The following is a 27,349-nucleotide window of genomic DNA, read 5'->3' on the forward strand; positions in this document are numbered from 1 at the left end:
ACAGTGTGTTGAGGCCACACAGTTCACTCTAACACGCCTCATCTAATCAAAATGTTTGCTTCAGTTATGCAATGGACTGACATGAATACAAGAACTCCAAACAGCCCTAAACAGTCTTCAGCTATGATAACAGACAATCTAAAATGGATGTTTTGAAACATTATCTGTGATGTCAGGCTAGCATACGAAAGCAAGAATGGCTTGGAAGATAGTGACCTCTAGAGTTGGAAACCAGATATGTGTACCAGGAGAGAAACCACATGTCTCTTGTCTGAAACGTACAATTAAAACTTTCAGTATTTGGTCATGTTTAGCTTTTCTGTATCTGTGTTTGAGATCAAAATCTCTGGCAATGAGTGACAGATACAGGGGGAATGGCAGCTCTGAAATGTTCTTGATTTTTTTCTCTCAGCGATTCTGGTAATGGAGGTTGTTTCCTCAGATGTGGTCAGGTTAGATTAAATGGACTGCCTGCTGCAAATGCATTGCAAATAATCACACTGTAGTCTTTATGTAGGCTGTATACTCTTCAGAAACTGCAGGTTTGTTCACAGAGGCAGGGTGTAAGATGAGAAGCAATTGCACGAAAGATACTGACTTATTTTACTCTATGTTGACTCATGAATTGCACTGGCAGCTCATTCTTTGCCTCGGTTGATTCCTGACATGTGTATTTATATATCAACATCTATGTTGGCTCTATATTGTTTTACTGAGTCTCAAAAACTTAAATGTTTTCAAATTAAGTTTTATCCTTCTCAGATGCAAGGTGTTTCAATGCAGCTGATAACCATGTCAGTCTTGGCCTTTCTGTTAAAAGTGATAATGGCTGTAAAGGTGTGTGCTCAACTTTCATTCTTCAGGTTAGTCTTTTGAAGTTACCCGGGTATGGATTCCTTTTATAGCCTAAATTCCTATTTTTGTTAGTTGCACACAGTTAATAGTGGGTCAGTGTTTAAATCTCAGCTTCAATATTTCATTAACAAATGCAAGTAACACTCCAAACAAAACCTTGTTCAAGCTTTGTGTCAGCCTAAAGCATTATGTGCATGTGACCTTACCTTAAAAGTGGGAGCACATATGGGTAATATTGTGAGCTCTCCAAATATTATCAGGCTTCCAGGGCCGCAGATATCAGGCCTGGGACAACATATATATTTTGTAACAAATTAAAAGTAGTTACACCCCAAATCTCAGGGTCCCCTTGAGTCTGGGCCCAGGACAGTCCCAAATGTCCCAGTTGTCCCCCTGTCAGGGCTGAGCTTTCCTGCTGAAGCTTTTCCCAGCTTGAGAGGCAGTATTTTCGTAGTATCTCTGCTTTCAATGAACAGTGTAGATCCTACAAAGGAAGATCTTCCCACACGTGACCTCGACTCGAGTCAAAAAAATTTAAGCAACATTAAATCACAGGAGACACTGCGGCTCATTCTGCTAGATTCACAACTCAGCTAACGTTAGCTATCGACACATACCTGACCTGCAGGAGACTTACGTGATCGAAGATCGCTAAACAGATTGTTCTAGCTAGTGAAGGCGTGCATTAGTCTAAATACCTTGTTGTAACTCCACATAAACTGGTAAGGGAATAATATATTAATGGTTACTGTTCAGTATCGTCCATATTAGTAACAGGTCTCTGCAGTTGTTACCATGTGAATTGAAGAATTGTTCTCCCCAAGCCGTTTAACGGTTTTCTAGGCAAGGTGGTTTGTGCATAGCAAACAGGCTCGTGTAGTTTCGACAAGTCTACTGTAAAGCTCACATGATGTAGTATGTTTAATTGTTTTTGTTACTTAACGTAAGTACATATGTTATTTTGATTTCATGTGGGCAAAACACCTTTCGAGGTCAACAGTAGGCCGTTGACGACCGTTAGTTAAGTTTACCATAACCTATCGTCAACATTTGAATAGTAAAAACAAGAATAAGACTGCGTTTAAGGACATTCTCGTTCACAAATTACCCCATGTAGACTAGCTAACGTTAAATTACATTCTCCTTCACAAATTACCCCATGTAGCTAACGTTAAATGAATCGCGAACTACAGTAAGCTATGGTCAGTCAATGAGAATACAACGATTTAGCAAACCAGATAGCTGCGTAGGCTACGATAGTATTGCAGCCTAGCGCTCTGCAACGGCTCCAAAGCGATGTAGCACCGCGAACAGCCTTTTTAGGCGCGTTCTTCTTATGGTCAATAGTCTCCAGTCCAACCGATTAGTCACTGCAGATTGTTCGTATCAGTGCTTTAGCCTAGTTTTCCGCAACAGGTTTTCTGGGTGTTGTGTTGTCCCAGTTCAATAGAACGAATTAGTTTTTACTATAGTTTTTTTTTGTGATAATTATACTTGTTGCTCGATTTACTTAAAAGGAAAAATGGCAAACGCAATTTTTGCTGAAATGGGCTTTGGTGATATATACTCCGTTCCGATGGCAAACGCTGAAAACCAAGCACTTGAGAATGAGGTGAGTAGGCCTACCCCCGAGTTTACTTGCGAAGTATCCCCGATTTGCAATTTTTCGGTTTAGTTGGCATTTTCTTTCAAGCACAGTGGCTCGGAAGCCTCACTAAAATGGTTAATGTTTGACACTTTTCCCCACACCCACTATTGCTGTAAGTGGTTGTTTAGTAACTTACTTTGGAAGCATGTATGCATTGTGATCTCATATTTATCTTGGGTCAGTGTGAATGCGCAGCTGTTTAATGCAGAAAAATAAAATAATTACAAATATCACAGTACTTACAAGGGTTTAAAAACATTATTTATGTAGGTATTTCTTTATTGAAAGATTGTTTCTGTAACTGTAAGGAACACATTTGATAATTATGTAATCACCTTTATTGTTATTATTGCTGGAATTAGTTAAAACACAGCTTATTCGTTTAGCACACCCAGGCTGATTTGTTGAGAAAATACAGGATACAATATATAACATTTTTGACTAATTAATTTGAAAGATAATTTAGAACTTTTGAAGTAAAAGTGATTGGATCGATTTTTACCACAAGGCTCCAGTGCTCTTTAATACAGACATAGTCACGCAGGAGGCTCTGTGTGTTATGTCATCCCTATGTGGGAGTCATTCCTGTATGATGTTTAATGTGAGGAAAGGCCAACATAGCACATACAATGTGTTTGGCAAAATGTAGGCTACTGTATGCTATACTGCCTATACTCTGACCTAACCCTTGTCTCTACTCTTTAGCTTCAGATGAAACGAAAAGAGAAGTCTAACTTGGATAACAAAATCAGCCAACACCAAGAGACAATCCAAGCCTTATCAGATTTTCTGAAAAATGTCAGACAGGAGCTGCTTCACACCCAGGTGCAGTGTTCTACACTTTCACAAATAATAATGTGGATAGGGTGTTCAAAACAAATCTCCAAAGGGACTGTTGCTGACTTGTGAAAAATATAACTGGAACTGAATGCGGTACAGTTAAACACGTGGCAGTTTGAAGATTCTACACAATTACTGGCTAGCATTGTTTATTTTAATATCCCCCTGACTCTTTGGAGATTATTACAGAGCAACTCACTAAGAAAAAACAGCACACTGTACTGCAGCGCAAAGGTCATCCTTTGCATGGGTCTTTTAAGAGCCCAAGGAGCACTTTTACTGGACGTTTTACATTACCTAGGTGCAACACAGAGTGGCCCGGGAAATCTTTTCTCCCTACTGCCTTACTGCCATTTCAGTGCAGCAGCAAACTGTATTCTAGCTCCTAGGCCTGTACACTGCAGTATGCACACTGTTCATTGGATATTCTGTGCATTTGTGTGTTGGTGGCAGCCTCCACCCCCCCGTGTTTTTGTTTGTCTCTTTAAGCCGTTGTTTTAATGTCTTCTTATACTGTGCTTTGTCTATCTTTCTAAAGTCTCAATTTTAATGTAATATTCTGCACTGGTGGCAATGTAAATTCCCCTTTTGGGATTAATGAAGCAAAGTAATATATTGTATGTTCCCTTTTGCATGTGTCTGTGATTGTGTATGTGTCTTATCTGTGTATGTATGCACATGCTAGTGCGTGTGCTCTTAAATTTGTGTATGCATATTTTGTGTGTGCGTGTGTGTCTACATGTTTATGTGCTTGTTTATGTGTCTCTGTGAACGTGTTTGTGTTTCTATGTGCATGCGTGTGCATGCGTGAATGTGTGCATGCACAGGCGCTCTCCGAGGCTGTGGAGAAGGAGGCAGAGTCTGAGGTGCATTTCAAGGCCCTTGCAGACAGAGAGATGGGCTGCCTGCAGCAGGAAGCCACTCAGCTGGGGAAGGACATTCATCTGTTGAGGGAGAAAAAGAACACACTGGAGGTGAATTTACACCCATTTCTATTACATTAAATGATTGGAAGTTCTCCCATCATTCAAACTTACGGGAGTAATTCAACAATGCAAACTGGATGGGACAGAGACTGAAAAGAGACACGCATCGCTTACAAAACTGTGCTATATGACATACCTTTGTGAAATAGGACAAACAGCATTCTAATGGAATGGCCTTTCAATTGTTCATTTGACATTTTACTGGGATGTTAAAGAACACAAGTAGATAACGACGTGTACTGTACTTGGTCTTCTTCCTGTGGTTTCTCTTGGTATTTTGCCACAGAGTGAAATCCTCAGGGGCTCTCAGAAGCTGGAGAAGATGAAGAACCAACTGAACTGGGATCAGCAGACACTGGATGACTGGTTGGAGGAATTTGCACTGGAGGATGAAGACACCATGGTCCTGGTCAAATACTGCCGTCAGGACGAGAGCAGGATAAAGGTCAGACGCGAAACCAATCCCACTGCATGAGGGTACTTGACAAGGAAGTAAAGAACAAGATACTAACTGTCATGCCCAAAACAAGCTGAACAATTTTTGATATGTTTGTAATTGTAGATTATAAGCCTTTCAGGGAATCAGCTTTGAAACTCATAACAATCTAATATCCAGGGCCTCACTGCATAGCACTGCTGTAAGTGACATACTGGATGCGCTGAAACTCTGGATTTGACAGTATGCTTGATGCTCATTTGCCATTGGCTACTGCAGGGACTCACGCTGAATATTGACAAAACAACCGCGGAGATCAACCAGAAATACAAGGCCCTGGACAAGGAGTGGACCAAGACAATGACGGCACAGGTTGAGAGCTCAGATTCCTGCCTGTCACCCATTCCGAGTGGGCGTCAAGCCAGCAAGGGTCGTCAGTCACTGGCACTCACTGCTGCGTGTTGCTTAAATTATTCCTGAGGTTTCTGTTTTAATCATGTTTTATGTTTTGAGCACAGGTGGCGCTGGATAGGGTCACAGAAAATTTCCACAGGGCCCACAGTGAGCGGCAAGATCTCATTCATCAGTGGGAGAATGCCATTGAGCAGATGCGCAAGAGAGATGGCGATTTGGAGCAGTGCATCATGGTAACCACAAGGTGGTGCTAGTGAGTGCACCACTGAGCATGGCGCGTGTGAATCATTCATTGTTTAGGCGCGCTAATTTTTTCTGGTCTCCAAGCATGAGTGTGACAGTTTCCGCATGATATCTGGGGACCCTGCGGTTATAAAATGCAGTGAGCTTGCAAGAAAAATGCTATCTTGGGGAAGCAGTGCTGTCTGCATTGTGAGTCACTCTGAATGAGAGTGTCTGCTCAATTCCAGTAAAGTGTATTGTGTAGGGAACTGTACTAACAAAGATTGCTGGCCCAAATCCCAGGAGGTGCAGTCCTGGTGTGCCCCTGAGCAAGAGTATCAGTAAAAAAATCACATATGTAAATAGACAGTATTTAATAGATAAATTTAAAGCTGTTTTAGTTGCTCTGAAATAGCGTGTCAGCTACGTAGAGGGATGATGTAATGTAATGCTAACACGCTCATCTGTGTTTTTTGTCCTAGTCTCTCTCTCAAGTGAATCAGGACGTGAGACAGAGGCAGGAAGCGATAGGAGAGAAGAAGAGACAGCTGGAAATCCAGGAGAGCAACAACCAGGAGTGCGAGAAGAAGTTTACGGCCGCCAGGCTGCTGGCGAGCAAGCTGAGGGCGGAGTTTCGGGACAACGAGTTCCTGTGCGGTCAACTGAAGAGCGAGGTGAGTGCCCCGGCGCCACTGACGCCATGGTGGAGCACGATCCTCTCCTGACAGCCACTTCTGCTCCTTTAAAGTGTCCATCCTGATACGGACTGTCCCATTACATCACATTACATTACGTTAATGTAGTAGATGCTCTTACCGAGAGTGACTTACAGTATAGGTGAAACAAAAGTGCCTTCACCTGATTAATATGACCAATGGTGCTAGACCTGACTAACAGCATTTCCTGACAAGCAAGTTAAGATGCAACAGCCCTATATCAGTAAAAGTTAACTATGCTAACAAGAATGTAAAGCACAAATTCTAAATGCATACAGACTAGTACATCCATAAAACCATGACCATGAGTCAGTGAAAAGTGTTTAGATTTTCAGGCTTCTGGCAGAGCAACTTATACTATTTATAATTTAATTCCTCAACATTTTTGACAGTTGGAAATTCAATCAAAAAGTTGCCTTACTTTATTGCTGCCTTTAAAAGCTGCCTTTACTTTGATTACTTTATTAAGAACACAAGGGCAGCGCCTCAGGTAGGAACCAAACTCACAAGCTCATAGTTATGAGGCCAGTTCTCTATCCATCATCCTACATAGCCTTGGGTTCCCAGGGAGAAATGAACACCTGTGATAAATATAATCGCATTTGTGGTGCTGTAGTCCACTATACCTTAGTTTGCAGTTTGACAGAACTGCATATCTCTGGCTACCACTTACTGCCCGGTAAGGTTCTTACAGTACTACATGACTTTAACACATTTGTAATGCTATCTCTTAGGCCTGGACAGAGAGGCTGGATTGGTTTTATTGAAGCAATAATTTTTTGAATGGGATGGTCCAGTGTCTGACTAGATTGAAAGATTGCAGACCCTGTGATTCTTCAGAGACCAGGGTTTGGGGTCAACTGTCTCTCCGTTTGTTCAGTTTGAAGGCTTAAGGAGCACCGTGGAGCAGGTGGCTACCAAAGTAGATGCTATGAGGTCGCAGCTGGCAAGCCAGAATAATGACAAGAAGGATAAAAGCTTCAAGTAAGCAGAATTTCCACATGTTTCCGGAACATGCCAAGCGCTTGGCTGGCAGTGGTATCACTTGCATCGCCGCTGCCCTTGTGCAGATGGTGCCACTCAAGACAGACAAGCAACTGAAGGGGCCTGCGCACACATGTACGAAGCTACCATGTTCTCAGTTTATGATGAATAACGCAAAGGCAGTTAACTATGATCAATGGGATGTCATTTTACTATTTTATAGAACTAGACAAAAACTATTTCGGATGGCTTTAAGTAATGAAGGGACTGTGTCTGACTGCATAATTAGTATGTACATATCATTCCTGGTAAAGACCCTGGCTGTAGTTCATTTAAAATGCTCAGTGACTCTGCTGAGGGAGTAAAGCTCATTTGTTTTTAATGGGGAATAGAGGGCAAATGATCATTGTGATCAGCAGTGTGGTGAATGAGTGTGTGTCGTTTGTGCACAGGCTGAAAAATGCCAAGCTCCTCATCACAGCTCTGGAACAGAAAATTAAGGAAGTGACAGAGTCAGCCAGCGGTGTGGAGGGAGCGGCTTCCATGATGGAGCGAATGCTGGAGGAGGAGGAGCTGGCCAATACCGTGAGTTTTCCAAACATGAAAAAATATTGTCTCCAAACACGGCTCTTCTCATTTTTTTCAGTGCAGTTTAATCAAATTAAAATTTACATTTGATTTTCAAACAAGATAACATTAAAACCAGTTCAAACACACAGAACAGGTTATAAAAAATATACAAATTTAACTCTCATGATCCAGAGAAATCAAACATTTTCACAAAATAAGTTTGTGATTACAAGAAACCAATTTATAAAAGCTGATAATATGGTTTAGTACCAGCTTATAGGATTTTGTCCCCCTAAAAATGACTAAAGAGTTTTACCAGAGATGCTGAGATTCTATATGTACCATAGCTCAAAGTACACTGTAATATCACAGGTATTGCCCCATCACAGTTAAATGTCCATCATAATTCTTAGCATTTCCTCTCCATTGTGCGGTGTTCTTGGCACACATTTGTAATTCTTTTCTTTCTCGTACCGCTATTTTGTCGTGCAGGAGCTGGAGTCTACGACGCATCACCATCACAGGATGCTGTCACAGAAGATACAAGACCTGCAGGCCCTGAAAGCCAAGGAGGAGAACTTAATGGCCGAGATCTCCAGGACCCAAGATGTCCTCAGGAACCTGCTTCGTCACCTCAGGAACGCGGAGGACGACTACGTCAGAAACCAGGAGCTGATTGAAAGCCAGGTGAGGGATCTGCCCTCCTCTTTGACCTTCTTACACCTGCTTTGACTTTGAGGGAGGCACTGTAAATCAGTGGCTGAAGATAGAGAAATCTCAGTCAGACTGTTTCTGAGAGTGCCATCCAAGATAGTGACTGCTCTTCATGCCACAGTCAGATACAGATACATATACGCATTGGTTTTGTAGCCGCACAACATTTGTGACCTGAGAATAAAATTCTTTGTATCATATCTCACATTGACTGTGTTTACTGACACAATAGGCTAAGCTTTTAAGACTTTATTTTAATTTTTAATGGAAAATCTTGGGTGCTGATGTGCTTTGTTTTGCGTGAATACATTTTATGTACAAAGAGTTGTGCTGCCCTGCCAAGATGCATTCTAAAAATAGATCCTTTGCCTTGCTAGGAATCGATTTGGAATCGAGCTCATTCTGCGATCACTCGACCTGTGAAATAATTGAAAATTACCATCCCTAATATAAGCTACTGTACAATAAATAAATGAGTGTTTCCGAGGAGCTTTCTACTGACCGATGTTTATGTTTTTGACAGGACTGCCAGATCAAGGTGGTAAAGGAGAAGCTGAGGCGTCTGAAAGGAATTCAGAATTCTGAGGAAGACCACGCCTTTAGACTGGAGCTGTCTGCGTTGTCTAAGTCCATAGAGGAGAAAAAGAGAACCACCATAATGCTGTCACAGCAGCTGAGAAGCTTGGAGGTACCCGCTCTACTATTCCCTGGCTGTTATTCCATACCGGAGGGCCAAATGTCTGTGGTATTCAAAGTAGCACAGTGTCATGCCACTGTCTATATGTTGTGATATGTCTGCGTATGTTTTACTGCTGTTATATTTTACCACAAAAACTAAATTAATTTCCCCCATTGGGGTTAATTAAGGCAAATGGAGCTGAGCTGATTGAATTTAAGTGTTCTGTAAAATCCCTTTACCACTCTCACCCTGCCCATCATGCACTCTGCATGAAATACCTGCCTAAAATGTATGCGTATGCTGTAGTGGCAGATGGGATGCTGGGAATGCTTCATCGCTATTTGAACTAGTATTATGATATCACTGTCAGTAGAGGAAATTGAAGCTCAGTGAAGCTCGCCAGCAATAACATGGCTTCCGGCAAACCTTTGCTAACATCTGTTGTTTTTTTGGTAATTAGTGAGCGTTTCCCTTGGTTTCAGGTGGAGAGTCGCTGCGTGAAGAAAACAGTAGAGAAGGTTGGAGCACAGAGGAGAGATCTGACCTCCAAGCTTGTGGAAATGGAGCTCTGTAATGAGATTGTTGAAAGGGAATTGAAGAAGCTTATTGCCAAAAATCAGGTGAAGGAACCCAACACTAGAGACACCATCCCCATTCTCCACCAGACAGGGTGCAAAAATACTTTCTAGTGCTGGATTCAATCGACTTTCAGCCTCCTGTTTTGAATCCAAGTAAAATAAATTTTGCAGCTAGGTGTTGCAAGTGTGTAAATATTGTTTTCCTAGTTTGGTGAATACAGCAGCCACGAAAAATAATAAAGGAAACAAATCACACTTAAATTTAGTCAAACTTAAAGATACGTGTATCAGCCTAAACCCTGGGGCAATTTATGAGTCGACATACTGACCTCTTGCACTATGCTGCACATCTAACCAAACGCTTTCCTGGGATGCATTTCCAGACTGACTATAGAAAAAACAGTTTGGTGATAACCACACAATAATGCAAGTAGTCATGTAAACTAAGTGTCACCGTTTTGAAAACGGCTGAAGGCACCCTTTACCTAGCGGTACTGTGGTTTGGCAGTATGGTAGTGCTCATGCATATCTGATGGCTCCTGACAGGAATCCCTGGTGGAGGATAACCTCTTGAAGTTGGACGCGAAACGGGTTCGAGATCGGCTACAGAGCGAGACTGAGCGCGTCATCTCTCTGGAGAAACAGAGGATGAATCTAGAGGCAGCGATGAAGGAGAAAGAGCTGGAGGTGGACTTTAACAGAGACGTGCTCCAAACGCAGGTGAAGATAAGCAGCCAGGAAACCCAGCGTCTCAGGTACATTTCTCTGCATCTCAGTCAGAGCACATGGTCACCAAATGAGTAATGGTAATGTTATGATGTGCTTGTCTGCCCTCAGATTGCAGTAATGAGGATATATATTATGATTATGTGATTGTGTATATATATGATCGTGCATTCCAAATGGCATACAAAGCATACAGAGGTTGTTGTGAGGCAGCAGAACTAAAATTGAAAAGGTGGCAGAGAGAGGATTCAGATTAGTCTCTCAAATGAGAAGGCCGGACATGGTGCACGCGGTAATGCTTATAAAGATATAGCTATATAGATATTCAGATTTTAAAATATTAACTCACGTGTTTATCGCTAACACATGTTGTTATTTAAAAGCATTTATGTATATTTTATTCTCAAAAAAAAGAAATAATTTTTTATAGCGTGGCTATAGACAATCATATCGACGATATCTTCAAATGTCTTGATATGCAATATTGTCTGATGTCGTGTTTCATAGAGTGGAAAAAACACTTAATCGGTTTGAATAAAACGTTGCATTTCACCATGGCAATCACAAATCAGAATGGGGATGAACGAAAACCTGAGTCGAATCGACAAGATGAAGACAAAATATGAGACCATCGCAGTGCCTATCATGTCTGCTGATGGAGAGGGAGAGCGGTCACTGGAATATTACATGGTCCAGGTGAGCGCTTCCTAAAACATGTTCATCTCAGGTGTTCCTTTCCTTTTCAGGCCTTTGGTGAAACTTTGTTTGACGTATGAAACGGCTCCTTTCTCACCAGGCTGCTCAGGAGAGGGAGGAGCTCAAGCGCAAAGGCGACAAACTCGACAAAAAAGTCAGTAAGAAGGAGACGGAGATCGAGGCCCTGGAGAACACCCTGCACGCCATCAGCCGCAGAAGAGAGCACCGCAAGGTGTCCGGCGTGCTCAGCCTGTCCAGTGCGTTAATGACCATCGTTTCAGTTTGCTCAGCCTGTCCAGTGCGTTAATGACCATCGTTTCAGCTTGCTCAGCCTGTCTAGTGCGTTTATGACCATCGTTTCAGTTTGCTCAGCCTGTCTAGTGCGTTTACTGTATGACCATCATTTCAGTTTACTCAGCCTGTCCAGTGCGTCTATGACCATCGTTTCAGTTTACTCAGCCTGTCTAGTGCGTTTACTGTATGACCATCATTGGGATGGCAGGTATGCCATCCCGCCAAGTTACGCCTTGGCGGGGGCATGCCCCCATACCTATACAGCACCGAGAGTTTGGCACTTTTCAGGGTTCCCCACAGAAATAACCACAACAGCCACAGACACTCAGCCCTTAAAAACATTAAATTCTGTACATTCTGACCCCATTTCAACAGACAGAATTCATAAACAACTTCACATGTCCACACAATAAAGCCCCAAACTAAGGGGATTTTGCGTTTTCTCCTTCTTCTTCTTCTTCTCTTTCTTCTTCTTCTTCTTCTTCTTCTTCTCATTCTTATTTTTCCTGCCGCCTATCCCACTAACAACATGTCTCCCCATTGGACATTTCACTAACACCAGCCAAATCTGCCCTACACGACCCAATCAAAAACGCACATACACACGAAAAATACCCATGCATTTTTATTCTGAAACATTTCCAGTTCAAACAGCTAGTCCGCCTGTGGCCTAGTGGGTAAGGTTACAGTCTTGGGAACATGGGGTCCTAGGTTCAAGCCCAGCTTAGAACACGTTTCTTTAACCTGCTTCAACCCTCACTAATAATTGTCTACTAGCCTACTTATCAATTATTGCTTTTGCACCATATTTACCCGCCGTTCACCGTTCAGTTATTAACCGGCTACAATATTGCTAAGCCACATGGATTCAACGGGAGCTCTTCTGTGCTTACTGGCCTGTGTTCTTTAAAACCACCGGCAGGTTTGCTAATGATATTTCACGCATTGCATAGCTATGGCATTAGCTAACGAAGTCACGGCAAATGTATTCCTTTCATTAAAAAGCTACACCAGTTCACCACTGTGCCATTTCTATTAACTATATTTCTTCACTTGGCTACCGTACAAAACTTTCATATCAGCAAACGCCACGTTTCTATTTCTAAATTCATGTTACCTCGCTCTGTTCTCTATCTAGCCACATACGCTACAAACAATTACTACTTATGTACATTCTGCAACTCCGCAATTTGAACAGCTAATCCATCCGTGGCCTAGTGGGTAAGGTTACAGGCTTGGGAACACTGGGTCGTATGTTCAAGGCCAGCTTGAAACACGTTTCTTTAACCTGCTTCGATCCTCACTAATAATTGTCTACTACTTCTTAATTACTGCTTTTGCACCATTTCTACCCGCCGTTGACCGTTCAGTTATTAACCGGCTACAATATTGCTAAGATATATGCATTATGACTTACCGTCTGTACGTTCAGTTATTAACCGGCTACAATATTGCTAAGCCATATGGATTCAACGGAAGCTCTTCTGTGCTTACTGGCTTGTGTTCTTCTTTAAAACCACCGGCAGGTTCGCTAATGATATTTCACGCATTGCATAGCTATGGCATTAGCTAACGAAGTCACAGACTGGTAAACCTCACTCACTCACGGCCACCCATGTGCATTTCATGACGCAAATGTATTCCTTTTATTTAAAAGTTACACCAGTTCACCACTGTGCCATTTCTACTAACTATATTTCTTCACTTGGCTACCGTACAAAACCTTAATATCAGCAAACGCCACGTTTCTACATTCATGTTACCTCGCCCTGTTCTCTATCTAGCCACATAGGCTACACACAATTACTACGTATGTACGTTCTGCAACTCCGCATTAAAACATTACATTTAAAATCATGATTCACTCATAAGTATAACTACTAGCACTGAACATGAGAAAAACACATTCGTGCAATAGATTACATTACAGGTAAATAATGTGTGCAATGTTATTTGACCCTCCACTTCAACAACCAATGTTTAATACCGACTGTTATATATACCATTTGATAAGGAATATAAGCTCGCTCATGGTCACTCCATTTACTTCGCACTATACTCCGTGATCATGTCAACCTTCACCTACATGCCCATTCTGCTAAAAACATATTGTTTCAACTACGGAATTTCGTAATTTCATTTTAATTTCTCTCGCACTGTTGTTATTCTCTCATATGCAAAGCCTGCTGGGACATATGCGTCTGCTCCTATTCTCCACTATCATGTTTTCCGGTTCTAGTTTAGCAAAACGGCGAAGAGGATTCCTACCTGCAGATTAGCCTATCAAAATGCCTTATAAACCTTACAAACACTAAAAGTGCATCTCCACGAAATAACAGACAATGGAGCAGGACAGAAGGATAAACCTTACAAACACTAATAGTGCATCTCCACGAAATAACAGACAACGGAGCAGGACAGAAGGCTACACAAGTGGCGACCTAGGGAGTTATAATTCTACGGGCGTGTTGATTATTTTGTCAGTCAAGGCTCGTTGGATGGACGTCAAATCCGTGAGTACATACCATATTCCATCTGCGTTTCTGATGCGTTTACGCTTACGCCACTGCATCCTATCTCACAGCCACTGTTTTACATATATAGCAAACCGAAACTGCTGAACGGTACACGCTCATCAGACTGTACAGATTCACACAACGATAGCCATAATCCACAACCGTTTTCTTGCAGGGTCGCATTTCTCACTCTCATAATAAAACGCTTTGCAAAAAGAACTGATATCTCATAAAAAACACGTTTTCAACGTACAAAAATGCCAAGTTACTAAAAGTATTGATATCAAAATGACGCCAAGTTACGATACTACAAACAATATAGGCTATCTTGCCTCACCGAAATGACATAAGATGTATCTCAAAGCAATGCTACCCAATATTTCCTCAGTTCTTTCAAGTCACTTGGCCCTGTGTTTTCTAATCTTACCATTTCACAATGTCATGCAAACTTTCTGTCAGATCAAAGAGACAAATATTTCGAATTGCCTCATGGAACACATTGAACATTGTACATTGAAATTAATGTATAAATTAATTAATGTACAGAACTGCTGCTGAGCAACGACAGGAAGCACATTTCTCCAGAAAACATGTTTATACTTGCTTCTGAACTGAATTTGAGTACATGTGCAAGTTATTGTATATTTGCTACGTACAATAAATACTGCATGTAAAACACATATTGTACATACATACATAGAGAACTTCTTTATCCGCATGGGGACATTTCCCTGGCAGCATCTTACATTCACATTCACGAACACACTTGTACCAAGAAACATACTATCATTCACGCAACAGAAAGCCTGGGCAGCGAAATACATAGGCCTACATACCAATACAAATTGGACATACACACACCTATTCAATCAATCTTGACTGTGAGAGAGCCATCCACACATATATTTGGCCTGTTCATGTAGTGCATGCTTATACACAGGGCCAAGTGACTTGAAAGAACTGAGGAAATATTGGGTAGCATTGCTTTGAGATACATCTTATGTCATTTCGGTGAGGCAAGATAGCCTATATTGTTTGTAGTATCGTAACTTGGCGTCATTTTGATATCAATACTTTTTAGTAACTTGGCATTTTTGTACGTTGAAAACGTGTTTTTTATGAGATTTCAGTTTACTCAGCCTGTCCAGTGCGTCTATGACCATCGTTTCAGTTTACTCAGCCTGTCTAGTGCGTTTACTGTATGACCATCATTTCAGTTTACTCAGCCTGTCTAGTGCGTTTACTGTATGACCATCATTTCAGTTTACTCAGCCTGTCTAGTGCGTTTACTGTATGACCATCGTTTCAGTTTACTCAGCCTGTCTAGTGCGTTTACTGTATGACCATCGTTTCAGTTTACTCAGCCTGTCTAGTTCGTTTACTGTATGACCATCGTTTCAGTTTGCTCAGCCTGTCCAGTGTGTCTATGACCATCGTTTCAGTTTGCTCAGCCTGTCCAGTGCGTTAATGACCATCGTTTCAGTTTGCTCAGCCTGTCCAGTGCGTTAATGACCATCGTTTCAGTTTGCTCAGCCTGTCCAGTGCGTTAATGACCATCGTTTCAGTTTGCTCAGCCTGTCCAGTGCGTTAATGACCATCGTTTCAGTTTGCTCAGCCTGTCCAGTGCGTTAATGACCATCGTTTCAGTTTGCTCAGCCTGTCCAGTGGGTCTATGGCCACAGTTTCAGTATTCTCTGCCTGTCCAGTGCATTTATTAATCTTTAGGGTTAACTCTTAAAATGAACCATAAAAACCGTTACTTGACTCAATAAGCCAGATCTCTAGATTCCTGTTTGCGGTGACTGATATCGAGGTGAAGTAAGGTGAGGGAAATACAGGAGCAATGCTGTCACTGTATATCGTTCTGTGTTCCAGCTGAGGATTATCAAAAACATCTGCAGCTCGAGGAGCAGAAGAGGGCTGTGGACGAGAATTACAGCTTTAAAATGAGGCAGATAAGAGAACTCCAACAGGATATCGATGTGCGTCTGATTGGCAGTGTGTCAATCACACGATTTTAACAATCAGATTTCTTTTTTGCTACATTAGTCTAAAGCAGTACTTCTGCATAGCAAATGCCACACAATATAGATACTAGATGCATTACTTGAATGTGAATGCTGAATCCTTAAAGGCCCATAGTATTGTTAAAGAATATAGTGTAGAATTATGTAGTCCCCTTTGGTACAGTTGCGGTAGGTACTGTTGCCAATGAATTTACTATGTAATACAGCGAGAATCTTGCAGAAAGCAGATGACAGATTGTTCTTTTAGAAATCAAATACAGGGAAACTATTTAATTGGACAGAGTATTTATTAATCTACCCTGTAAGCCATTGTACTTCCACTAAGCTCTATACCTGGGGTTCACTTACAGTGAGGAACCTCTTGGTTTCCCTTTAATGGCTATAATGAATAGTTTTGAGTGCAGTGCATGTGGTGTTCAGCACAGACTTTCCACCAGCTGCTAACCTTCGCTTTAATAATGGCGGAGTAGCTTGTCATTTCGTCCTTGCTGCTGATGGGACAGTGAGTTAAATGTGTCTGCCACCATTAGGATTAAATGAGGCAAAATCTGATCTTACCCTCAGGGCATGAACAACACACTTGATAGCCTCCATCAAGAGGAGGCCTCATTAAAGGAACAGAGGGATGAGAATTGCAGAAAGATCCTCACCCTGAACAAAGAACTGGAGACTCAGAAAGAAAAGCTGGAAAGGGTCACAAAGCAGGTTTGTCGTTTAAAGATTACGATGAGGATTTTACTCATTTTCTCTTAATAATAATGATCATTTAATGCATATCACAATAAGAAATGGGGAAGTGGGTGATAGTCACCGGCAACTGTTTCATACACCTCGACTGTGACTGACACACCCCCAGCAGTGACTCTCCTCCCACTTCGGCACAGGGTGAGTCAGGAAATTGCCAAATGGCTCAGACACGTCAAAATCAAGGACGGAAATGCCATTTTGACAGTGCGACAGCTCACAGCATGCCATGCGCTGGGCATATTTCCTGAACACTGATTTCTTGGGGACTGCATTGGGTTTAACCTGTAGTAACCTGTAGTTGTCTCCATTCATACTGATCTTGATGGAAGCAGCCTTTCCAGGCTCTCGTGCTGAATACAACCCCAGTGCAATTCTGCCATTGCCAGACATAGCACATTGCGTTCAAGCCAAAGAGCCCAACTTTAGTCTCATCAGACCACAAAGTCATCTTCCAGAAGGTTCTTAGGGTCTGCCATATGGCCTCTGGAAAGGTACAGGTGAGATTTAAAGTTGGCCTTTCACGGGAGGAGTTTCCTCCTGAGATGGCGCTGGAACCTTGGTATAAAATTGTGACATTGCTGAAAAGAACATAAAGTGACAGGATTTTTATTGTATTCACAGTGACACTTTGTTCTGATTTTGTTATGTCCCATATTTTGCTTTATCATCTATGTTTATCTCTGGATAAGGCCATGTGCTAAATAATTGTAAGTGGATATAAACGGAAAGGCTGAATTCTCACCTCTGCCCTCAGTGCTCTAAACTAACTGGGGATGTCCGGTCATCCAAGAAGACCAAAAGCAAGACCAAAGAGGAATATGAAATAGACCTCTGTCAGCTGAATGACTTCAACAAAATTGTGGAGAGGATGCTGCTTGAGGCTATGGATGAGGACCCAGACCTGAGATCTGTGCTGCAAACGCATTTTCAGGAGGTACCGTTTGCTTTCAGTATCAGAACCCTGTTAAAGGGAATCCATGAAAGCCAGCGGCCCAGCTTGTGATCCAGGGAAAACTTCCCGACACACCATCCAGTGTGACAAAAATAAGTGTATGCAGGGATATCTGGGTAGCTAACGCCGTTAAAAAACATGTTCCATGTATATGAACGGTATTATATCAGATCCAGCCTGTGTCAGTGTCAACTCTTTCCAGCAGCCACTCAGAGTGACACAAAATTGGCCTTGGCTGCACTCAACTATGGAGGAAACTGAAATTTTACTCAACACATAAGCACCACAGGCTTGCTTCATGTTATTTGCTGAAGCATATATGCTCTGGGTTTTTTCCTCAGAAAAACCTACCTTTGCCAGAACCTGTGTTCCCGATAGCCATTCATATGACCCCTGGTTACAGACCTGTTCACTCTGCTAGGTAAGCACTCACAATGCTAGCATTAGAATGTGTTGACTTAGCAAACACATGGATGTCGGTTTCTATATAATACATGTTGAGCCAATAGCTAAATATTTACAGAAACACTCAGAAACAAAAGCTAGGGTCAATGGTACCACAGTAGTACCACAGCCAGGATTTTAATCAGCTATCTAAACCAGTATGCTACACTACCACAAGATTAAGACCTAAATCTAAAAGGCACTGTATAAACTGGATTACTGTGCTCTAGAGAGACAAATAAATGTGTTAAATTAGTCCTTTAGTTTAATTAAAAATAAATATGAAAAGCCTCAAATTTGTATACATTTGATATAAGGAGGAAAATATCTCCTGCATCTTGGACCTCTGTGACATCTTTGTGTTTGTGTGCGTCAGGTCTGCTAGGTCTTCATGCAGCAACAGCATCAGGGCTGACTCTCCTCCGCCACGGGTGTCCAAACCACCCAGTCTCATAAGCTCTGCTGGTAGCGCCACATCTCCTGTCAGGTAAGCGAGGAGCACAGCCAGGTCTCATGATCCAGGAAAGGCTCATCCTGAAATCCTTATTCAGTTAAATTTAGACTGCAAAATGATTTTATCAGGAGGCTTGATTTCTTCCTAGAAGTCAGACGTCGTGTTCAAGGGGTATTCATGATTTTGATGTTGGTGTGTTTGTCATTATGATGTTTGATGTGTGGTTGTGTATAGAATGTATTCTATTGATTTGATGTTTGGGTTTTGGTTGTGTTGTGTTGGTTTTGTGTATTAGAAGCGATTTGAATTCGTCTATTTGATGTTTGTTGCGTGTTTGTTTTAGATCTAGAGTCTAGGTCTTACAGCAGTATCCGCTTCAGGGCTGAGTCTCCCGCCCCACGAGCACCCAAACCAGCTAGCCGCCTAAGCTCTGCTCGCAGCTCCGTGTCCTCCATCAGGTAAGCAGCAAAGACACAAAGTCTCTCAAAATATTCTTGTCTCAAAAAGTCTCGGAAAAGTCATGGAAAAAGTTGTGTGCTTAAAATTCCCATTCTTCTAAAAAAATTCTGTGAAAACAGACCAGTTCTCACTTTATCCTTTTCTAGCTCACAAGACAAAATATCTGTGTTGGCAGGTTAGTAGGTAGATGTTATTAACGTAATGCTAGTTGATGTCCCTGTGCTGATTCTGCTGAGAAATTTCATAACTCACTAACAAGTACATTAGGACCACTTCCAAAAATCATTTGTGGTACTGGTTACCAAGAGCCTCCAAAAGTGTCAGCAAGTTTCATGGTTATTGCACTATTTTCTAATTTAGGAGAATAAGTGCAATTTTACAATCTTGTGCTTATCATAGGATTGTCAAATTTAACGTTCATTTAAAATGCATACTGTGATCTGTTTATTTTAAATGCATGTTGCACGTGTTGTCAGTATTATCTGTAAGCACAGGAAGGTCTCAAACTATTGGGGAAAAGCCTTTGCTACTGTAAGATGACGTCTTACCATCCTGGTACTGCAATGAAAAAATAGTTAATAAATTACTTTAGATAATTTGGTTTCCATATATTTTTTCATATTGCAGTAGCTGCCATCATTTACTGTATACAGTGTGTGTAAGCGCTATCTACTTACAGTAGGCGTGAAAGTAATTTCCATGCTGCTCAGTCCATGTTACGTCTGTGGTGCGTGTGTGCGCCTGTGTCTCTCTTCAGTGGTGGTCCCAGGACTTCCGGGCAGCAGTCCCCCCGTGTAAAGATGGTGGACCTGGGATTGCAGATCAGGGTGTCCAGTGCCCTTTCCGCCACTCCCCCACGGGACAGCAGGCGTGGGGGCTCGGGAACCAGCAGGAGCACCCCAAGCAAGAAGTCCCAGAGAAAAACCTAGTAGTGCCGCCACTGTGTCCACAAGTCATATGTGTCACTATGACGATGCAGCCACGGAAAGCACTGAGCAGGAAGAATACTTATTTTTGCATTTTGTATATACACCAATGTTTTTTTTTTTTTAATTAATTGGACTTCAAACTTCGAGTTAAATTTTTCTCCTAAATTTAAAAACCTTATTGAAACGTAAAAGCAACCTATGGCTAAAAAAATATTAAACAATTGGTAAAATAGCCTTTTGTGTGGACAACTGATGCTTCTACAATTCGTGGGCTGAAAGGTACAACTTTGACAAAGAAATAACAATGCACGATTCCACTGAAATTGTACGTGTATTTTTCCATGCACAACACGCGGGCAAAATTACATTTCTGCAAACACCTACGTTTTAAACTCATTTAGCCCGTAGTGCAAGTGTATTCTGTAGTGCTTTGATACTTTTCAAAACGCCATGAAGAGCAAAACAATGCGACAATCGCAAAACACAAGCTATAGTCTACACACTCTATCATCATCGAAAACCTGCCACCAGAAACAAAGTATCGCAGCTGAATATAAACATATCTGATTGAAATGTTCGCTTTTTAATTAGAAGGACGAAAGAAAGAATCGTTAACCTTACGCATGGCGGACAATATTAGCATTTTTCTTAATAAACGAAATTGTAACGCCTTACTCGCTTAATGCCACGCCTTTTATTTATCGCTGATCCGGACTTCTAGTCTGTAATGTTAACTAATAAGTAGTAGCAAGGCGCACCGTGATTGAAAAATACAATACTGTTTATTTCAGAGTAGCACGTGTTGATCTTCAACAGTGATTTGAAAAAAATATTAATTCTCGATTTGCTGTGGAATGGAGTGCACATGAACAGACATAGTCAACTGGCGCGTGTCCGCCCATGTAGCTCGCCGTGATCGTATAGTGGTTAGTACTCTGCGTTGTGGCCGCAGCAACCTCGGTTCGAATCCGAGTCACGGCATTGTGGAACAATGTCACGGCAATGGGCGTCATTTTAATTAAAGTCAATATAGAAATAGTAGGGTACTCTTCTTAGACTGTATTACATATAATTAAGCCCTTGTTATTTCATTTATTCACTTCCAAAATGGTGCCTTCCAATGTGGTGGCGCCAGCATCTCAGAAACTGCTGGCCTCCTGCGATTTATTCACACTACTGTTTATAGTTTGCACAGAATGGTGTGATGAACAAAAAAACATCCAGTGAAAAGCAGTTTTGTGGCCAAAAGCATCTTGTTAATGAGAGGTCAGAGGAGAATGGGCAGACTCATTCTCCTCTCACCTCTAACAGAAAGGCCACAAATGCTCAAACAACAGCTTTTTACAACAGTGCTGTGCAGAAGGGCATTTCTGAACATACAACATGCCAAACCTTGAATATAGGCTACAGCAGCTGAAGACCACGCCTAGTTCCACTCCTGTCAGCTTAGAACAGTAAAATGAGGCTACAGTGGACATTTCATGTGGTGAATCTCAATTTCTGCTGTGACATCAGGCTCAGAATGTGGCATAAACAGCATAAATCCATGGATTCTTCCTGGCTTGTGTCAATGGTAAATGTTGCTGCTTCTAGTGTACGGAAGCAGTGGGGAATGTTTTCTTGGCACACATTATGCTCCTTAATACCAATTGAGTGCCACATCATTCATTTGAATGCCATGTCATACCTAAGCATTGTTGCTGACCATGTTTAATATCCTTAAATGTAAGGATAATTCTCTATATCAAAACATTATATATAACCTTTTGCAGATGGATACGCCCAGTAGGGTAATTCATTTCATTTGCCTGCACAGTCGTCAATTCAATAGAGCACCTTTGTGAATAAGTACAGAGGGAGGTTCAAAGCATGAATGTGTGGCTGAAAAATCTGCATGGACTGCATGATTCTGTAGATTCAGCATTTACCAAAATCCATAAGGAATGTTTGCAGTGCCTTTTTGAATCCATGCCATCAAGAATTCAGGCTGTTCTGGGGGCAAAAGGGAGTCCTAGCCAGTACTAGATACAGTAGGTGTACCTAATAAAGTAGCCAGTAAGTGTATAAGATACAATGTTACTGATCATTTTATGTATCAAAACAAAGATTATAGATAATTAACAAATATAACTGGGAAAACAAGTCAATTCAATAGTGTACGAAAAGAGAAGTCATAAGAGTAGACACCCACCCCGTTCTGCAGTCTGCAGCCTGGTGATGATGTTCCTGTACCGTTGGTGAACCACCACCAGGAGGAGCCAGTTCCTATTTTGAGTAGGCCTTAATGTGATTCAGATAACTGAACGTTAGTTGTAGTCCCTGTGTCGGATTTGCGCTCAGTTATTAGATTATTTCACACACCCTTTCTGCGTGCTTGCCATTCCCCACAGGATTTTAATCGGGGGATCTATTTTTTAACCGAGCCGCAGATTTGAACATTGTCCAATTATAGAGGGCAGTCCACAGACAGCAAACCACGGACAAAGTACACCTTCAGACCATGGATCAGACAACACAGCAGACCACCAGCTGCGACGGGCTGGCAGTAGCATAGCATTCAGACTCCCCCTAGCGAATCATGTGACAAATTACATCGTTTGCATATGTTAAATGTACCCTGTGTTACAATGTATACGCTGCAGTATGGTGGATTATTTCCTAACATGCAACTGCCAACAGAATTCCATATGCAAGTTTTTTTTTCAGAATGATACATTTAAGGGTATGTTGCATTTAAGGGTTTTAGGTAGTCTAGTACAAATTAAACAAGGCTTCACGTATTTTAAATGTATATATGCTAAAATATGTTTACTCGTGCATCCTCGTGAGAGTTGTAATTTAATGAATACCCTGTAATACTTTATAACCCATTCATAACTGCAAATACTATTTGAGCACAGAATTATGTCAATACTTGCTATAGTTTACTCTCAAGCATTTGTGCCACATGGAGATTAGTCCATTACACATTAGTTTCACTTTAAATGTAGGTTACCATGAATGCCTTTTTAAAATCGGAAATAACAATTTTAATAGAATTGCAAGAGAGTTTCAGTCTTGATATCAGGCACTGCGCTGAGTGCGTCCGGTGTGACCAATCGTCATCAAAATCTGTGGCACGGGAGCGACACCGCATTACAGCCTACCAGCATCCTCAGACGGGTCTCCAAAAACGAGAGACAGTGAGATTCCAAATTTGCTCCCCGCCCTTCTGCAATTGGACATAAAGAAAAGCGAATCAAGCTCCTGTTTCTCGGTTGCCAGTTCCGAATGCCACTTACTAAAAAAGACTATTTCCATTGGTTTTCGGTGACGCCACTCTGTACCGCTAGACCCGCCCCACATCTCAAGTAGCAGTTGGTGAATGGTGAATCGTACACAGTTCTGATTACACCCCAGCAGTGATTGCACTAGGAGCGGAATTGACCGTGTTTCAATGGTTGCACACAGTCGCGGACCTGCCAGCGTGTTTGCATCAACCAAGTAACGATGCTTAAACCTTGCGTCTTGGCTGCAAACTTCTACTGTTATTCAGCTGGGTGACCGGAGAAAGCGTAAATGTGACATTACTTCTATGTTGTGCTCAGTTTATTGTTCTGGTCCCAGACGCAGACCAGCAATTGTGTAAGAAGATGTTGAGTCGACTGATGAGCGGAAGCATCAGAAATCTGGAGAGAGAATACAATTGCACCGTCAGGCTTCTGGATGATACGGAATATACATGCACTATCCAGGTCAGTCTAAATAGCCTACTGGTAGAAATCAAACAGCTACCATTATAAAAGCTACTCCCTGTGCGGATTAAACGGCGACCGCGACCACCAAAGCTTTGTTTGTGATCAGGGAAGAAACGTGCTGGTACTGTCTGATAACTGCAGCAGGTATCTGCATCCCGCGGGTCCCGCGTCTCTATCCATGTAATTTGTATGAGGTCGCCAATGTAGCTTCAGAACAGCTACATACTGTATCCTAACTGATCAATGATGTTGCGATTCGGGGCGAATGCCTTTTTGTAATGCATTTGTGGAGGGTGATCTTTTGGGTAAATATACGTCTGTGCTTTAACGGCTGACGACTGGAGTGGTCTAGAAAGCATAATAGTGGGAGCTAGCTGTCTGCATTTGTGTTTCCGTCTCGATTAGGCTAGAATAAGGGTCTCGATCATCCCCGCTGCTACCTGTGTAACTTTACCGAAAGGTATCCAGTGTTATGACAGGTTCAAAGAAGGGAGGGAAAACAGACGGCCTATTTGAGGTGGACTTCGGTGCTCTAAATTCACCCCTGTGTCCGTATATTTTTTAGGTTCCAGATATTTTGACAGAAGTTGTGAACAAAACGATGATCTAACTGGATATACAAAAATTACAAGGCTGACTTTCAGGAAATGCAGCTATATGACGACAGCTGATACGTGAAGTGGAAACTTATTAGCTGTGCCCTGCCTTTAGAATAGGCTACAGGTAAACAGCCCTCATTAATATGTAGGCTATTGCTCTGGAACAAGGCACCGTGTATACGGTTATTTGACCTTGCAAAGTATCCTGCACTGCGATAAAGGCGCATTGTGTCGAATGTTGTGATTCATCTTTCTATGACCATTGTGCTGTGCGGTGTCAAGTGTTCTGGATGTTTGTAATTAGATTTTTCGTTCTGCGTTATCAGTGCCATTTAAATGGACGATCGGGGCAGAGGGGTAACACAAGGATAAAACGCTCTACTGGTCTCTTCTTGACATTTCAACAGGCATTCCGAAGTGCTTCCGTAATAAGAAATATGTAATTCCGACGGCTCTTGCAAACAGCAGTGAAGCTAGCGCAGCTCAAATGAGAATGTATTGCATTGGAATTCTCTAGTCTTTGTTCTGAAATAATACAGTCTGTTCTGAAATTGCGGCTATAAAACCTGTATCCATAACTTTAAGCTATCCTTCATACGCTATCTATACCCGCCTATCCAGGGTTGCGGGGGTGCTGGAGCCTATGCCAGTGTGCATTGGGGGAGAGGCAGGAATACACCCTGGGCATGCCGCCAATCTATCGCAGGTTACACCATTCACTCACAGACTCATACCTATATGGGCAATTTAGACTCTTCACTACTTGCCTTTGGACTGTGGGAGGTAACTAGAGTACCCTGAGAAAACAGGGAGAATACGTAAAGTCCACACAGAAGGACCTTGGCCGGGATTCGCTACCCACTGCACCACCGTGCTGCCCATAACTTTAAGATAGACTATAGAACAACTCGTTTTTGAGTAGGAGTCCCTCCTATTTTCTCTTATACCCCCCTAAAGCACAAAACCCATAATAACGGAGGGCAGTATGTTTAACAATGCAACTACTCTGCTTGGTGGGACTGGCCTTCTCAAAGAGAAAGGCAACAAAACATATCAATAATATTTGCTATCCTGCACGATTGTCTGTACATATTTTATGCAGTTGTAATATAGCCTAACTACCTAGACAAGTGTAGGCCTACAGTCATCACCAATCCCAAACATATGGCCCTACGTAACTATAAAATGACAATTTTCTGCTATCAGCCTCAAGGATAATTGAGCCCTAGGGGTATTAAAAGATAACTGTGGCTTCCCAGCCGTAGATGGTTTGAGAATAATACCTGGAGAAGAAACGGTTGTTGCAGTTCCTGGTCTCTAGTGATGCCTGATGATTGTTGCTTTTGGCAAAAATTAAGTCCCTTTCAGAATAAATTTCCCTGTTCCAACTAGACTTGTCTATATAAATAATTTATTAGTGGAATTATATTTATTGTAAAAGTCTGTGGCAGTGTTTTGGGCCAAAGAATAAGGTGATATGAGATTACGTCAGTGGGTGCCGTGAGTCATACCATGTGCTGATGTGTACCTTTGGTGGTTTTGTCCTTGGTGGTTTGTCTTTGGCATGGGTCCTGCTGCTAAAGTTGTGTTTATTCTGTTTCAGTCTGAGATGAATGGAAGAGAAAACACTGATCAGAAATTATTAGAGTCAGTTTGCATCTTGGTACCTGACTCTTTAGAAACTGGTAGGGTGCTCCCTGGATTGATCTTACCAGGGGAATTGCTGTATCCTTCTCACAGCAGATGCGGCACCTCAAGGCTCTCATCGTTTCTGTGCTGCAAGGATCTGACAGAGCTGATACTCAAATGTTGAAGGCCACGTTTGAGAAAGACATAAAAACTACATCTGATGTTGTTGTGACGGGGATTTCCTCTTTCTTTGGGAGGGATCAATTGCTAACCCTTACTGGGTTAGCGTTCTTCCTCTTTTTGATATTAAGAGGAGGCGAATCTGTTGTCGACATGCTCAACAAAGCTTTGCAGACTACTCTTTCATCCGGGAGTCGGCGTGATTACTGGAAATGAAATAAGATGAAATCCACGGTGAATGAAAATTGTTTAGTGTGAACTGAAGAGGCCGGCTGTGCGAGAACACATCTCCTGCTAAAAAAAAAAACACTACTGTGCCTCGTAGGCTGTTCGTAGGGCATCGCGGGGGGGCGGTCAGGTGGGCCGAAAGGCCCTGCAGGTGTTTCTGTGAGCAGCGGCAGCAGCAGCGGCGTTCGGCTTGCCGTTCCGGAGTGTAGCATCAAAGGGAGCGAGAGGCGGGAAGGTGCACTCCAGCAGTCTGACATGGCGGCTACCTCCGCTGTTCTCTCGCCAGAGGGTCCTGCCCCCTGGTCCCCCCCCCGACCCTGGCAGCCATGGGGGAAGGGACTGTGCCCTTTCTTGATCTGTGCTCCATCTGTCTCAAGCAACAGGAGGCGATCCATGGTTTTGAGGGGGACACCTAGGCGGGGAATGAACCTTGATTGGAATAACTAGGTCACCCTTTCTCTCTGAGATTTATATTCCCACCATAAAGCTAGGGGCCAATGCCTCCTGGATTTCTTAGAATTTCTTAGAGCCCAGATGTTTTTCTAAACTGCTGGAGCAGCTGTCCTGTCTGGCCAGTGATTTACCCTGCTTTACAGTAATCAGAACAGGTGAGCCAGTGCAGCTTTGAACACTGGATGCCATGCCTCGCTAAGCACAGTAGAAAATGCCACACAGCGTAGTCAGACCTTGTAAAGCTGATTTAATTTGATATTACCTAAAAGCAGAAATCGCTTGGGAATCATTTTGTTGGCTTAGCTTGAGTGCTTGTGTGATTCTGATGGATTGGGGATGTCTTGCTGTACAGTAAGTATGGAGAGGGGAGTGTGCATTCAGAGGAGTCTGATACGGAAGCGCCATCTTTCACTCCGCCATGCTCCAGACCTTGCAGTTTCCCGCTGCCACGTTTTCGTCACCAAATCATTTAGAGGCTCCTCACATCCTCGGGTCACCCTTGAATGGCGGCTGGGCCGCCGTAGCCAGCGCCACGCTGGTCTCTCGCGAGGTGGGGGGTGCCCGGCGGTGCCATGTGGGTGAGAGCTAGAGACGCAGGATTCCTCTATGCATCAAATCAACAGTCCTCTACTTGACG

At 42.3% G+C, this 27,349-nt stretch overlaps 2 protein-coding genes, 1 long non-coding RNA gene and 1 other non-coding gene across 6 annotated transcripts in view; 3 read left to right on the top strand and 1 right to left on the bottom strand.

The window, feature by feature from the left end:
* Nucleotides 1-1,337: 1,337 nt before the first annotated feature.
* On the top strand, nt 1,338-20,014 carry LOC135255331 (coiled-coil domain-containing protein 39-like). Of its 2 annotated transcripts, XM_064336355.1 has the most exons (23): nt 1,338-1,577; nt 2,373-2,467; nt 3,209-3,328; nt 4,171-4,317; nt 4,616-4,774; nt 5,045-5,137; nt 5,284-5,412; nt 5,884-6,075; nt 6,998-7,101; nt 7,554-7,686; nt 8,164-8,358; nt 8,909-9,073; nt 9,547-9,684; nt 10,189-10,397; nt 10,941-11,064; nt 11,165-11,321; nt 15,750-15,856; nt 16,466-16,606; nt 17,403-17,582; nt 17,942-18,021; nt 18,421-18,531; nt 18,855-18,956; nt 19,715-20,014. In XM_064336355.1, exons 2-23 carry the CDS (start codon nt 2,378-2,380, stop codon nt 19,884-19,886), a joined length of 3,048 nt encoding a protein of 1,015 aa, XP_064192425.1. In that variant the 5' UTR covers nt 1,338-1,577; nt 2,373-2,377; the 3' UTR covers nt 19,887-20,014. The 2 variants fall into 2 exon arrangements, with proteins under 2 accessions (XP_064192425.1, XP_064192423.1); XM_064336353.1 differs by lacking the exon at nt 1,338-1,577 and having other exon boundaries at nt 2,090-2,467.
* LOC135255332 (uncharacterized) lies at nt 18,294-20,681 on the bottom strand. The gene is made up of 3 exons (XR_010330154.1): nt 20,562-20,681; nt 19,635-19,897; nt 18,294-18,524 (listed from the first exon to the last, which is right to left on the bottom strand). It is a non-coding gene; the product is annotated as an uncharacterized LOC135255332 (long non-coding RNA).
* A 114-nt stretch (nt 20,682-20,795) lies between these two features.
* trnah-gug (transfer RNA histidin (anticodon GUG)) lies at nt 20,796-20,867 on the top strand. Its single transcript has one exon. It is a non-coding gene; the product is annotated as a tRNA-His (tRNA).
* Nucleotides 20,868-23,256: 2,389 nt separating this feature from the next.
* The window catches only part of LOC135255333 (FERM domain-containing protein 5), a 90,162-nt gene continuing 86,069 nt past the window's right edge, over nt 23,257-27,349 (top strand). Inside the window, exons 1-2 of one of the 2 annotated variants that reach the window (XM_064336356.1) lie at nt 23,257-23,369; nt 23,474-23,620. In XM_064336356.1, the coding sequence (XP_064192426.1) occupies nt 23,519-23,620 (102 nt within the window). In that variant the 5' untranslated portion in view covers nt 23,257-23,369; nt 23,474-23,518. Of the gene's footprint in view, nt 23,621-27,349 lie in introns of both variants that reach the window. The other variant, XM_064336357.1, reaches the window with a different exon arrangement.

This window comes from Anguilla rostrata, chromosome 5 (assembly GCF_018555375.3).
Source record: "Anguilla rostrata isolate EN2019 chromosome 5, ASM1855537v3, whole genome shotgun sequence".
NCBI classification, from domain to species: domain Eukaryota; kingdom Metazoa; phylum Chordata; class Actinopteri; order Anguilliformes; family Anguillidae; genus Anguilla; species Anguilla rostrata.